Consider the following 13,494-nt stretch of genomic DNA (forward strand, 5'->3'; position numbering starts at 1 on the left):
TAAGCAACTTTCACTTTCACTCCCTTTAAGGATGATAACATCAGTGTCCTTTCTATCCAGTCCTTATCTCTTTCCTAATAGTCTTCTAAGCTAAGACTTCTTCTATATGCAAATAATGCCTAACTATGCCTGGAGAATCCTAGGGACAGAGGAGCCTAGTGGGCTGCCATCTATGGGGTCACACAGAGTCAGACATGACTGAAGCGACTTGGCAGCAGCAGCAGCAAGACCCAGTTTAGATAAGGGGTGAGTTGTACCCAAGTGCCTTTTCAAGTAGGATTACCTTGTTGACTACCTTGTTGATTATCATACAGTGACTGTGGAATTTCTACACAAAACAAATTTTCTGTAGATGAGTAAAACAAGAGGGAACACTTCCCATATCATTTTATGAAGATAGCACAGTCATGACAACAAAATACAACAAAGTTTTCATGTAAAAGAAAAGTTAAAGGTCTGTATCACTGATGACTATACAAACCCAAACCCTAAATAAAATATTAACAAACACAATCCATCAAGATATAAAAAAAGAAACTATACCGCAGCCAACTTGGGTTTGTTCCAGACGCAAGATCAGCTTAACATTTGAAAATCAGGGGCTTCCCTGGTGGTTCAGTGGTCAAGAAGCTGTCTGTGAATGCAGGATTCATGGGTTTGATCCCTGATCTAGGAAGATCCCACATGCCGCAGAGCAATTAAGCCTGTGCAGCAACTATCGAGCCTGTGCTCTAGAGCCTGGGAGCTACAGAAGTCTGTGTGCCCTGCAGCCCGTGCTCCACAAAAAGAGAAGCCACTGCAGCGAGAAGCCTGAGAAGCACATTTTGAGAGTAGCCCCCGTTCACCACAACTAGAGAAAAGCCTGCAGACCAGTGAAGATCCAGCACAGCCAAAAATAAATAAATGTTTTTTAAAAAGAAAGACAATCAAACAAAGTTACTAGTTCCTTAAAGGAAGAGGAAGAAACTAGTATATAACCATATCAATTGAACAAAAGGTCCAAATACCAAAGAATATTTCTATAATAAAATGGGGACGATTTCTAAAAAGAAAACCAAAATCTTACTGAAATTAAGGAAAATACAAAGAGAGGAACATACCATATTCATAGATACTCAATTAATATTTGTACTAACATATTGAGATGAATATAATCTCCACTTTTAGAGATAATGAAACTAAAGAGCAGAGGTTAAAGAATGTGATCACAGGGCTTCCCAGGTGGCTCAGTGGTAAAGAATCTGCCTGCAGTTCAGGAGATGCAGGTTTGATCCCTGGGTCAGGAAGATACCCTGGAGGAAGGCATGGCAACCCACTCCTATATTCTTGCCTGGAGAATCCCATGGACAGAGGAGCCTGGTGGGCTACAGTCCATGGGGTGCAAAGAGTTGGACACGACTGAAGTGACTGAACACAATGTGATCATAAACTTTAGAGATAAAAATGCAAGTTGTCTGATTCCAAAGTGTTTTCTATAGATTCCATTAACTTAGAATCACACTTGGATGAGTCGGCCCAGTCCCTGGTTTGTGTGTCACTAGCGGAAATTCACTGCATTTCAGTTTTCTAGTAAATGAGACTTCCAACAATCCCTTTCAATAGAATAGCTGTAAACACGTGGAATTAAGAGAAATATCTTTGCTCACTTGTCAAGCTCTGCAAAATTATTATCCCAAATTAGAGGGAGGCAATCCTTAAAGCTGACAAAGTAGAGTCTATGACAAAAAGTGGGGAAGTAGCAGACACAATTAGCTGGTTTTCCTTAGGAGAAAAAAAAAACACACCTTAGAGAAAATAAATTACCAACATTCTATTTTTATGTTTGCAAAGTTACTATGGAAACTAAGTAAATGACTTTTAATTTTCACTTTTTTTCTCTTTGGTACTACATTTTTTGGCAAAATTTGAAATATGCTTGAATTCATTCAGGGATAATATTAAGTGCTGTCTTAATTCTATACCATCCATACTGGTGGTAAGCAAATCATTAAAATGACAGAAATGTGCTCCTCTGATTAAGAAAATCAGTACTAAATAAAGTATATTGAATGATTCTACATTCACTTTCCTCTACTCCTTAACTTATTTAATAAATAACTCAGTTATCAACATATTTCAATAGGTAAAGAAAAATTAAAATAGCATTTCTAGTATTAGTTTTGAAATGGATTGTCAGGCACAGGTCATACAAAATGCATACAATATCTTCAGACAAAATAACTTCATTAAGAATTAACCAACCGTTATATATCTGTGTTCATACAGCATTATTCATAATAGCTAAAAGGTAGAAATAACCCAGATGTCCATCAAAAGATCAATGGATAAATAAAATAAGATATATAAACAAATGGAATATCAGCCATAGAAGGGAATGAAATTCTTATACATGTTACTATGTGAATAAATCTCTAAAACATTATACAACGTAAAATAAGCTAAACAAATACTTACAATTCATCTTATATGAGGTTCCCAGAATAGATGAATTTACAGAGACAGAAAGTATTAATAATGGTTATCAAGAATGGCGATGGGAAAATGGGGAGTCACTGTTTCATGGGAGAAGACTTTCTGTATGAAATGATGAAATAGTTTTGAAGATGGATAGTTGTTATGGCTGGGGCACTGAATATCATTTAATAATGCCACTTAATTATAAATATAAAAATGGTGAAAATGGTAAATGTTAACTTATATTTTACCACAATAAAAATATTCAGCAAAAAAAAGTTAACCATTGATCTTGAAAATCTAACATAACACATCCAAGACAGAATGAAGAAAACAAAGATTCCAAAGACCGGTTCTCAGTACTCAAAGATGTTAAAGAAATTTAGAGTCAAGTAACATGGCAGATCAAGTTGAAATGAATGTTTTCCATTTCTATCACGAAAGCACTGAAATTCTAGATAAAACACAAGAATTTTGTCTTTTCTTTCATCTATTCTTTTTCAATCATTAATACACTGTTTATCTGGGAAGCTAACCTATGCGAACAATATGCACAAATATTCTTGTCCTCTGCTTTCTAGTTGTTCTGTGGAACAGCAGCAGGAGACAGGAAGGAAGAAAAAAATAGGAAGTCAGAGTATTAGTCCCTGTTTTCCATGCCTTTAAGCCTATTTATAGCAGTACCATCCTAGTGTTACTAGCTCCAGGTACTGTACTATCTCCGGTGGTTTCCCTTCCTAGTCAACACCTTTGTCCTTGTGAGAATGTCGCTTTCCTCTGACTAATAAAATACTGAAACTTGAAATAAATAAAAGGAAATCTCAAGATGTCAGAAATAAAGAGGAAACACAAATCTGGGTAATGAACGGGAACTGAGTCTGTGGTGGTAAAGGGAGGTATCAAACTCATGTAAGGATCTAGAGGTTTGAGCAATGTCATTTTAATTCTCACTCAGGGCAAACTGGAGTCTAGGTTGGAACCATTTACATAAAGCCTGGACCCAAAAAAACAGCTGCTTTTTCAGTAAAACAGACGATTCACATGAGGCTTCAATGAACTATAGAAGTGTCGTGAATATTTTCCATATGGGCACCAAAATGGGGATGGAACAAGAAAGAAAAACACCAACCTCTCTCTTCTCTCACCTTCCAAATCCTTGCTTGCCTCACTGATTGAAACTAGGTGGATTAGACATAGTTAAAGGGATACTTGGTAAAGTGGAATTAAAAAAGGAATTGAGAAAATGCCTTGGAATGAAAACAAAGCACTAATGACAGTAGAGAAAAAAAGAAAACAAATAAAAATCAACTAACAAATAGTGGTTCACAGACAAAGAGAGAGAACATGAGAAGTTCTAGAAAATAATGGGAATGTAGAAGAATCTTCCTGCTGTTGTCTGAGAATTTTTTATAACTGAATAAAAATATTCCACAAAACCTCAAGTGCTGAGCAGGAAAAAGGAGAACACACCTACACTTGGTGGCAACAATTTACTTTTAAAATAAAAATTTATCAATGAATCAAGTTCTAGAATTCATATGATAACACACATTAGGGACCCTGGAGTTAGAAGGCAGAAGTTTTCATTTCAGCTTTGCCACTTACCTATATGATCTCAACCAAGTCACTTAACCTCTGTAGTTACAAATTCTTCATTGTAAAAGGGAAACAATTCTACCCAACTCATAATTAACAGAAACAATGCTTGCAAAGTGCTCAGAGATGAATGATTGCAACAGAGATAGCATGGCATGCAAAGACAGCATTTACTGTCTTGCTCTCTACTGCAGAAGATTGTGACCTCTGCTTGAAGATGGTACTTGCTTCTGGGCTACCCCATGGTAACAGAGCTGTGGGCAGTTGCCTTCTCTCTTATGTGCCCTACCTGGCAAGAACACCTCCATCAGAGCCATATTAGGGCAAAGGGCAGAGACACCACCAGGAAGGCAAGACAGGCCTTGATCAGGCATGAGGTAGGGCCAGCCATGCCAGCTGATGCCAGCTCTACTCACAGAAATCTTCTAAATATTTAACATGCCACCTCTGAGTGAGTGAGTGAAGTCACTCAGTCGTGTCTGACTCTGCGACCCCATGGACTGTAGCCTACCAGGCTCCTCCATCCATGGGATTTTCCAGGCAAAATACTGGAGTGGGTTGCCATTTCCTTCTCCAGAGGATCTTTCTGACCCACAGATCGAACCCGGGTTTCCCGCATTGTAGGCGGATGCTTTACCAACTGAGCCACCAGGGAAATCATGCCACCTCTAGGAACACATAAAAATTTAAATTTTCTTCTTAGCACTAACTACATGAAGAAGACTTTGTTGAACTAATTAAATGGTATACCACAGTAGCACTATGCTGTTATAAAACGATTTTGTTACAATGGGGAAGGGATAGAATATAACTATAGGATAATTTCAATGTGACAATTAAATTCATCAACGTCAACACCCTTTTACTGAGGCAATAATAAAAATATTAAAAATATATTTATCAAAGTGATACTATTACTCAGTTTACTAACTAAGAGACACCACAGGATGTTTCAAAACTTTGCTGGGACATGGAACTCTTGGCCCTCAGGGTTTCAGAGTAGAGCCTAGAGTGAATGGAGCTTTCAATGACTGAGAGGTTCTTTTGATTACTCCAGATGCAAACATCATCTTCTATATATGTAATGACATGAAAATGGTAGGGAAGCACTACTGTAACTAACCACCAAAATATATATACTATGTATATATTTTTATAGTTAGTTACAATGTTGTGTTAGTTTCTGGTGTAGAGGATGGTGATTCAGTTTTATATATATATATATATATATATATATATATATATATATATATAAATTCACACACACACAAATATATTTTTCAGATTCTTTTTCATTATACCTTACTACAAGATACTGAATATAGTTCCCTGTGCTATACAGCAGGTTCTTGCTGTTTACTATTTTATATATAGTAGTGGTATATGTTAACCCGAAACTCCTAATTCGTCTCCACACCACACACTACCACTTCTGATAACCAGTTTGTTATCTATGTCTGTGAGTCTATTTCTGTTTTGTAAATAAGTTCATTTCTATCATTTTTTAGATTCCACATATAAGAGATACCAAAAGCTCTTGCAGTAAAGTTCTTACAATGCATAGTGTTCTTACAGTGCAAAAGCTCTTGAGACTAAGAGATTACTGTATTAAGCAAGTCAGACAAAGACAGATATAATATGGTTTTGAAAAAGGAAGAACTTCAACTTTCTTTAATGTAGTATTTTCTAAACTTATTTAACCAAAGACTTCTTTTTTCACAGCCAATATGTTGACATTGCACAAAATACACTTTGTGAAAAATTTTGGTAATCAAAAGCTTATGGTGATACATTGATAGACAAGGATAATACAAGTGAAACTGATAAAAGAAGTTAAATACTCTGGGCACTTCACTGGTAGAAAGGAGACTGTCCCACTAAACAACTGTTTACTAAGTACTGTATTAAACAATGTTAAGATGAGCATGAGGAAGCACGTATTTTGGGAGCAGCCTTTTAGAAAGAAGTATTTTAAAAACATCGCAAGTTAAGAAAAGACAGGGCTCACCTGGAATGAACACCTGCTGGTCATACATCTAGAACCTGCCATTCACACAAAGTACAATTTAAATGGTACTTTCTAGAAATGTGCTGTGTCCAAGCTAAACAGAAGGATATGGTAACCCTGATTATGAGATCTAATACGGATGAACATGCCCTGCAATTTCCAGAAGGAAGTCAATGTTTTTATCCCAAAAGGGTATGTCCCATTGACTCCATATCCCGAACAGTTTTAGATTTTCATTTGGGGAGGAAAAAAAAGTACTTCTGTCACTTAGGTCATTGTGATTCTTAAGATCTGGAATAAGCAGGAATAGAGGATAGAGAAGTTGCTTATGCAAGGGTCAAATACCAATAGTACTACTCCAACATGCAGGACTTGGGTGCAATCTCAAAAATGACAGAATGGTCTCAGTTCACTTCCAAGGGAAATCGTTCAACATCACAGGAATCCAAGTCTGCCCCAACCACTGATGTCTAAGAAGCTGAAGTTGATTGGTTCTATGAAGATCTACAAGACCTAAAACTAACACCAAAAACTAACATGTCTTTTTCATCACAGGGGATCAGAATGCAAAAGTAGGAACTTAAGAGATACCTGGAATAACAGCAAGTTTGGCTTTGGAGTACAAAATGAAGCAGGGCAAAGGCTAACAGAATTTTGTCAAGAGAGCACATTGGTCATGCAACACCCTTTTCCAACAACTCAAGAGACAAATCTACACAAGGACATCACCAGATGGTCAATACCAAAATCAGCCAAAATGGAGAAGATTATCTGACAGTAATTGAAGTAGGTGAAAATCCTGTTTATAAGTAAATATTTGAGCATTAAATCCTGTTTTAAATCTAAAAACAGTATTTTTTGTATTTATGCATGATTTTAGTATATATTGGACAAGGAAATGGCAACCCACTCCAGTATTCTTGCCTGGAGAATCCCATGGACTAGAGGAGTCTGGTAGGCTATGGTCCATGGGGTCGCAAAGAGTCAGACAAGACTAAGTGACTGACACTTAATATATATTCAGAACTCCAGAAATGCAACTACTGAAAAGAACAAAAAATTTCTTTTCTTTGAAACTTTATCAAGTTTGCATTATTTCAGAAAATCACACCAACAATGGTCCCACTTGCAGCATTTAATACAGTCCTGTAAAAGTATGTTTGCATCAGATACATTCACAGTAATTCTATGTACCTGACAACTGCATTACAACTTCTAAAGTAACCATGCCTGAGCATTTACATATTACAATAATAATTTACTATACTTTACTTTCCTTTAATTCTTTATATTTTATTCAGAATACTATTTTTGAAAACATATGTATATGCAGGTTATGTTTATTTTCATTTTAGGATAGTAAAGGAGGGGCTTTGAAAATATTTGTTATAAAAAGGGCACAGATATATTGGGTGAGGTCACAATGTGAAAAATGAAAAGGAAGGTTTCTATGATCAGAAGGAGAGAACTTTGCATTGGTCAAGACTGAAAATCACAATCTAAAGATAATAAAGACACTCTGGTTCTGAGCCTCTTTTGCAGTCAGCTTCTAAGTTTCTATACTTCTGAGAAGCCATACATTTACTGTGCCTTAGTTTTTGCCATTTCACAGAACCTCTACTTTCCTGAACTATCCCACTAACTACTGAAAGTGATGAAAATCCTTGAACCTAAGAAAAACAGTAACACAGCCACAGCTACCACAGCACTTCATGAGCCTCTAAACTCATCAGCTTCCACAGAGGTAAGGTCATCTTCATTCTCAATCCTGACATAAAGCTCTGTGGTATATATATATCACCCTTCATTTACTAACACAATTTTTCAGAAACACTTACCTCAGTAGTAGTTCCAATGTCAGCAGATGGGCTACATGTGCTATTATCTGGAGGAGCTGTGCCTATACTGCTTCTAACTGGAGAGCTAGGGAAAGGCCCTACCATGGACTCCGGGTAAGCTGAAGAAGAACTGAGATTGCCTCTCTTCTGAATCTTATTCCAGACTTTATTCATGATACCTGTTAACTCATATAAGAGCTGCACCTAAGCAAAAGGAAAAAAATAAAAAGCAAAAACAAATCTTTTAACTTCTGGTCAAAACTGACTAAAATACTTAATGTGAGAAACTTAAAACTAAGTCCACAGAAATAAGAATACATGAAATAAAAATCTATCAGTAAATCATTTATCATAGTACTATATCATGATCTATAATGTATACTCTAATTATTATATACATATTATCATGATACCATCATTCTGATGATATAGAGACAAATAAATCAAATATACAATATTAAACATTTAACCATGAATTGAATGTGAGACAAATATAATAAACTTAATCATATCTATAATTGGTCCCATATTAATAACTTGATATTTTATAGCAAGTTAGCATTTTTGTAGGAATATTATACTAATAGAATTAAATGCTAATACAACAGCTTATGATTAGACAGATTTCTTTCAATAAATGACTAATAGAATCACAAATAAATGCCTCTTAAACAGAACCCTCAGGATCAAAAATTAGAAATCAAATATATCCTAGTATATATGACTATTTAATAATATATAATTGCCATTCTTATTTTTGAATTATTTACAGTTTAAATTTTCTCTATTTTCTGAAGAGTAAATCTGAAAGTGGATTTCTTACCCAGCAAAATACAGTAAAAAGAAAAGATATAACAGAGAATAGTAAAAGGAAAATGTTATATGAGACTTTTCTATAGGTAAAAAACATAAACTATCCAACCTACTATTCCCCTCAGATTTGTCATTCCAATATCCAGGAAAAAAAACTGTTTAACTTGCACGTTGTTTGACTAAGTTCTAAGATATTTACATAAGATTTCATAAATAAGCATTAATCATGGAATTTGTATGACAACATATTGCCATATACTGTATAAAAGAAGCCTGGGGGAAAATGCAAACACAATATATAAGCAAATCCACAGCTGGATACCATATTCTGCTTGCCATTAAAAAAAGAAAGAAAGAAATTCTCATATTTATAAGAAGTTTCAGCCGCAGGACACATCCAGATGATAAAGCTGGCTTCTTATGTGGGCAGAACAGATGCCTAAAAACAGTGTTGTCAATCCTTATTTGATATAAAACAGTACATGGGTTACATTTTTTTCTTGCTTTTTGTGTGGGGAAGTCTCAAATCTCAGGGTATAACTCTTTTTTTTTTTTTTAATCTAATGGCTAGAATTCCTAGAAAAAAGCAGTTAGAAAATTTTAAGTTTAATTCCTTTTGGCTTTCATAATCATTAGTACTCTCTAAAAAGAAATCGTTTTGTTCCAAACCAAATTTTTAAAAAGATTATTTTACTTTTTCTTAAATAATTAGAACTGACACATAAAGAAAGTATAAACAGTTTCTAAATACTTTTCTGGGCATAAAGTATATTTACTTAAGAGAAATGATGCTGTCTTTATTGTCACTACTTCTGATTTCCTTTAACTCTAACCATTAAGTAATTGTATATGAATGTCACCAAGTATACTGTGTATTCAGCATGTCAAATAAGCAATGACATAAACTTGAAAAGTATCATTATTTTCAAAGAGGAAAGTAACTATCACAGAATCCAGGCTTCTTCAATTCAGAGGTTTAAAATAACAACGCAAAAATTCTGAAGATAAATGTTCAACTCATATCCTTCAAGCTGTACTGAAAAATATACCCACAAAAGCCACAATGAGCTACTACTAACGACCTATTAACACATCCGAAATTAAAAAAGTATAACCAGACCAAGTATCAGTGAAGATGTAGAGCAGCTAAAATTCTCATTTACTCTGACAAAAAACAAAATTTAGAATGCAGCTTGTCAGTTTCTGAAAAAGACATATCTACCATATGTATGAACCATTTCCTAAGTGTTTCCCCAAGAAAAATTAAAATCTATATCCACACAGACCTATAAAAAACTATCCATAGCAGTTTTATTTCTAAGAGTCTAAACCTAGAAAAAATCTTAATGTTAACTAGTAAGTTAAACAACAGTAAAACAGAATACTTAGCAATAAAAAGAAATAAATTACAGATTCATGCAAAAACATGGATTAATCTCAAAATCACAATGCTGAATCAAGGAAGCTAGGCAAGAGAGAGCAAGAGAACACAACTGTATGATTCCATTTATACAGAATTCTAGCAAATGAAAATTAATCAGTAACAGTATCACTGATTATCTGGAACTAGGGGAGGAGTGAAAGGGAGAATAACAAAGGGGCACAAAGAAACTTTTGAGGATGATGCATTATCTCAACTGTGAAGGTGATTTCATGGATACATTAGCCAAATGTTATCAAATTAGATAACCTAAACATGCGCAATTTATTGTATTTATGCTGTTGTAATTTAGTGGCTTCAGTCATGTCCAAATCTTTTGCAACCCCATGGACTGTAGCCTTCCAGGTTATCTCTGTACATGGGATTTCCTGGGCAAAAATACTGGAATGGGCTGTCATTTCTGTCTCCAGCAGATATTCCCCACACAGGGATCGAACCCACATCTCCTGCATTGGCAGATGGATTCTTTACCACTGAGTCATAAGGGAAGCCCTGTATTTATGTAAATCCCAAAAAAACATTTTTAAAATTCTCTAAAAAATGAGCACCACAGGAGGCAACTTTATATTGGGTATGTATGAAGGTGATTAAATATCAATAATATTCTGCATATATGCAAGATATTAACCATAAAATGTAACATTATATTCTTTAAAAATTAACTGCACATATATTTTTCATTTAAGCTTATAACCAATCAGAAACAAGACTTAATTGGGCTGGAAAGGCAAAGACAAGGCTCAAGAAAATATACTCTTGAAGAACAGACAGGATTTCAGTGCATGTAAAGAATCATTCCAGTCATAAGAATAGCAAGAGCAACAGCCAAGTGCATAAAATATAAAAGACATGATGTGGAGGCCGTGAGAAGTTTTGAAGTATATTAGGAGGGTCAGATAGAAAAGTAAACAGAAAGGTAAACAGGAAGAAGAAAATTCATAGATAAACTGTCAACGGAAACCAAGCAGGAATGGAACTCCAGCAAGCAATGTCTGATCCATGTGGAACAAGAAAGAGCTTTAAGTGAATATTTAGAAAGGCTATTTTGTTTAGCATACGGACTGTTACTAAACATTAAAATTCAGTTTCAAAAGAAAGTTTCTGCCAAAAAAACTCACAAAACAAACAACACCCTGTTCATACAGAGCATTACACTTAGTCACACTATTTGTTTACAAAATAAAACTGAAAATCAGAAGCATAGAGAAATTAAAAAATGATTGGTACAAGAATACAAATCCAGTTTTGTCTGAACTGAATGATTGTGTTCTTAGACAGTAATGCCAAATTCCAATATTGTGGTGAAAACTGAACTTACAGCAAAAAAAACCCTGAATAAATGGATAGGAAAGGAGTATAAAATCTATTCTTTCTCTAGTTTCCCATACTTAATTACTGGTAGAGAGAAGACTGAAGTTTTATTATGTTAAAGAAGATTTTACATTAAAGAGAATTCATTTAATTTTTGAATAAACACAGCTTTTAAGGTTTGAGAGACTAGTTCCTCAAGACATTAAAGGAAATGGGGTAACTGGTAAAATATTTCAGATGAAAGTCAAGGTTGATGGAAATCACGCCTATGAACAAATACTTTGATTCAACCAGGTTAAATATTTATAGTGTCCAAGGCTTTGACTGCCAATGAATAAGTTCTAGGAACTGACACGGCAGTTTAGCTCTCTGCAGCTGATGCAAGGATCTACAACAAATTCAGACATGACAATAAATCTGTTTAGGTGTGCCCTACATATAGAGATTGCACGATATTTTAAAGTATATACACTACTTGAGAGCTCTAAGCAATAATGAACCAAATTAATTAATGTGTATGTACAAACACTTCTGATGTCATTCTAACAAATTAAAAAACGGTATGGAAGTAGAAATTGAATAGAATCAAGAAGCATATACACTGGGCTATAATCCAAAGTCCACAAAGTTTCTGACAGTGTATGTAAAATTTAGTAGACATATACACTGTTCTGGGGGAAAGACTTTTATAAGATACTCAAAGAAGTCCATAGCACAACAAAGGATAAGAAGTACTTCAAAAAAAAACATAAATGGGAAAAAAAACAAACAAAAAAAACCCCAGATTAGCTAGTGAGAAACCTCTCATAAGAAAGATGTTTATTTAGGGTCATTAATATTAAAATTAAAAGAGTAGAAGAAATTTTAGGGATCTTACATATATTATAATACAAACACGTGTTTGTATTTTAGGGCCCACAACACTTTATAAGCCAGGACACCCTCCTCCAAAAAAAGTTTTATAGGTATACTTCACTAAGAAAGATTAAAGATTTTTGGCCAAAAATGCCATAAATATTAAAGCATATAACTGTATTACAGGGTCTGCATTTACAGAATATAAGGAGGCTCTTCAAACTGCTAAGAAATTTAACAGAAAAATTAAGTAAATGATATGAAATAACTCATAAAAAGAGCAAATTAAGTGGCCAATAAACAATGAAAATCTGTCCATCTGCATTAATAATTAGGAAAATACAAATTAATGTAAACAAAATGAACTGTCAGTTTATAAAACAGCAAACTCAATGGCCAATAAACATTTGAAAAGTTGCTCAAACATCTGGTTTCATTTCCCTTCAGCATGAAGGATTTCCTTTAGGATTTCTTACAGTGTAGTTCTACTGGTGATAGATTCTTTCATACAAAAACTGCTTTTATTTTGTCTTCATTCATAAATGTTATATATTTTTTATTTAGAATTTTGAGTTGAGAGGCTTTATAAAAATTTTTCATAATTTAATGATGTTGATCTTTTGATTCCTACAGTTTCCTATGAGAAGTAAGCGAACAATAAAAATTCAGCCCTCTTGCATGTAATGTGTCATTTTTTCTCTTTTTCTAATACCTTCAAGATATGTTCTTTACCTGTGGCTTTCAACAGTTGGATTATGATGTGCATAGGCATGGCCTTCTTCATGTGTTTATCTTATAATCTTTCCCCCTCATTTCTGGCCTATATGTAGCACTCAATAAATATCTGCTAAATGCTAAATGCACTGCTAAATGGAAAAAAAATCAAGTCATCATCTGTAATTTTGACAGAATCCAGAGGGAGCCTGGAATACAGGCTAAAGCAATCACTCACAAAAAGAGGTTTATTTGGAGTCTCATGTTTTACCATTAAAATTTAGGTTAATCTGGCACACAAGGATATCAAATAGTATTTGCAAAGATTTTGAGTATTTATAAAATAATAAAATAAATAATTGTTAATAAAATTACATTTCCTTAGTGTATTTATTTCTGAAAACTGAAACTGTTAGTGGCTCAGTAGTGTCCGACTCTTTGCGACCCCATCTACTACAGCCCAC

General features: G+C 34.3%; 1 protein-coding gene across 3 annotated transcripts in view; it reads right to left on the minus strand.

The window, feature by feature from the left end:
- VPS13B (vacuolar protein sorting 13 homolog B) overlaps positions 1-13,494 on the minus strand; it is a 772,631-nt gene that overhangs the window by 363,991 nt on the left and 395,146 nt on the right. For all 3 annotated transcript variants that reach the window (XR_005724545.1, XM_040260994.1, XM_040260993.1), the window contains exon 25: positions 7,897-8,100. Coding sequence is in view for 2 of the 3 variants with exons in the window: in XM_040260994.1 (XP_040116928.1) it covers positions 7,897-8,100 (204 nt within the window). In the remaining variant the exon portion in view is untranslated. The remainder of the gene's footprint in view (positions 1-7,896; positions 8,101-13,494) is intronic.

This window comes from Oryx dammah, unplaced genomic scaffold (genome assembly GCF_014754425.2).
Source record: "Oryx dammah isolate SB20612 unplaced genomic scaffold, SCBI_Odam_1.1 HiC_scaffold_19, whole genome shotgun sequence".
Taxonomy (NCBI): Eukaryota; Metazoa; Chordata; class Mammalia; order Artiodactyla; family Bovidae; genus Oryx; species Oryx dammah.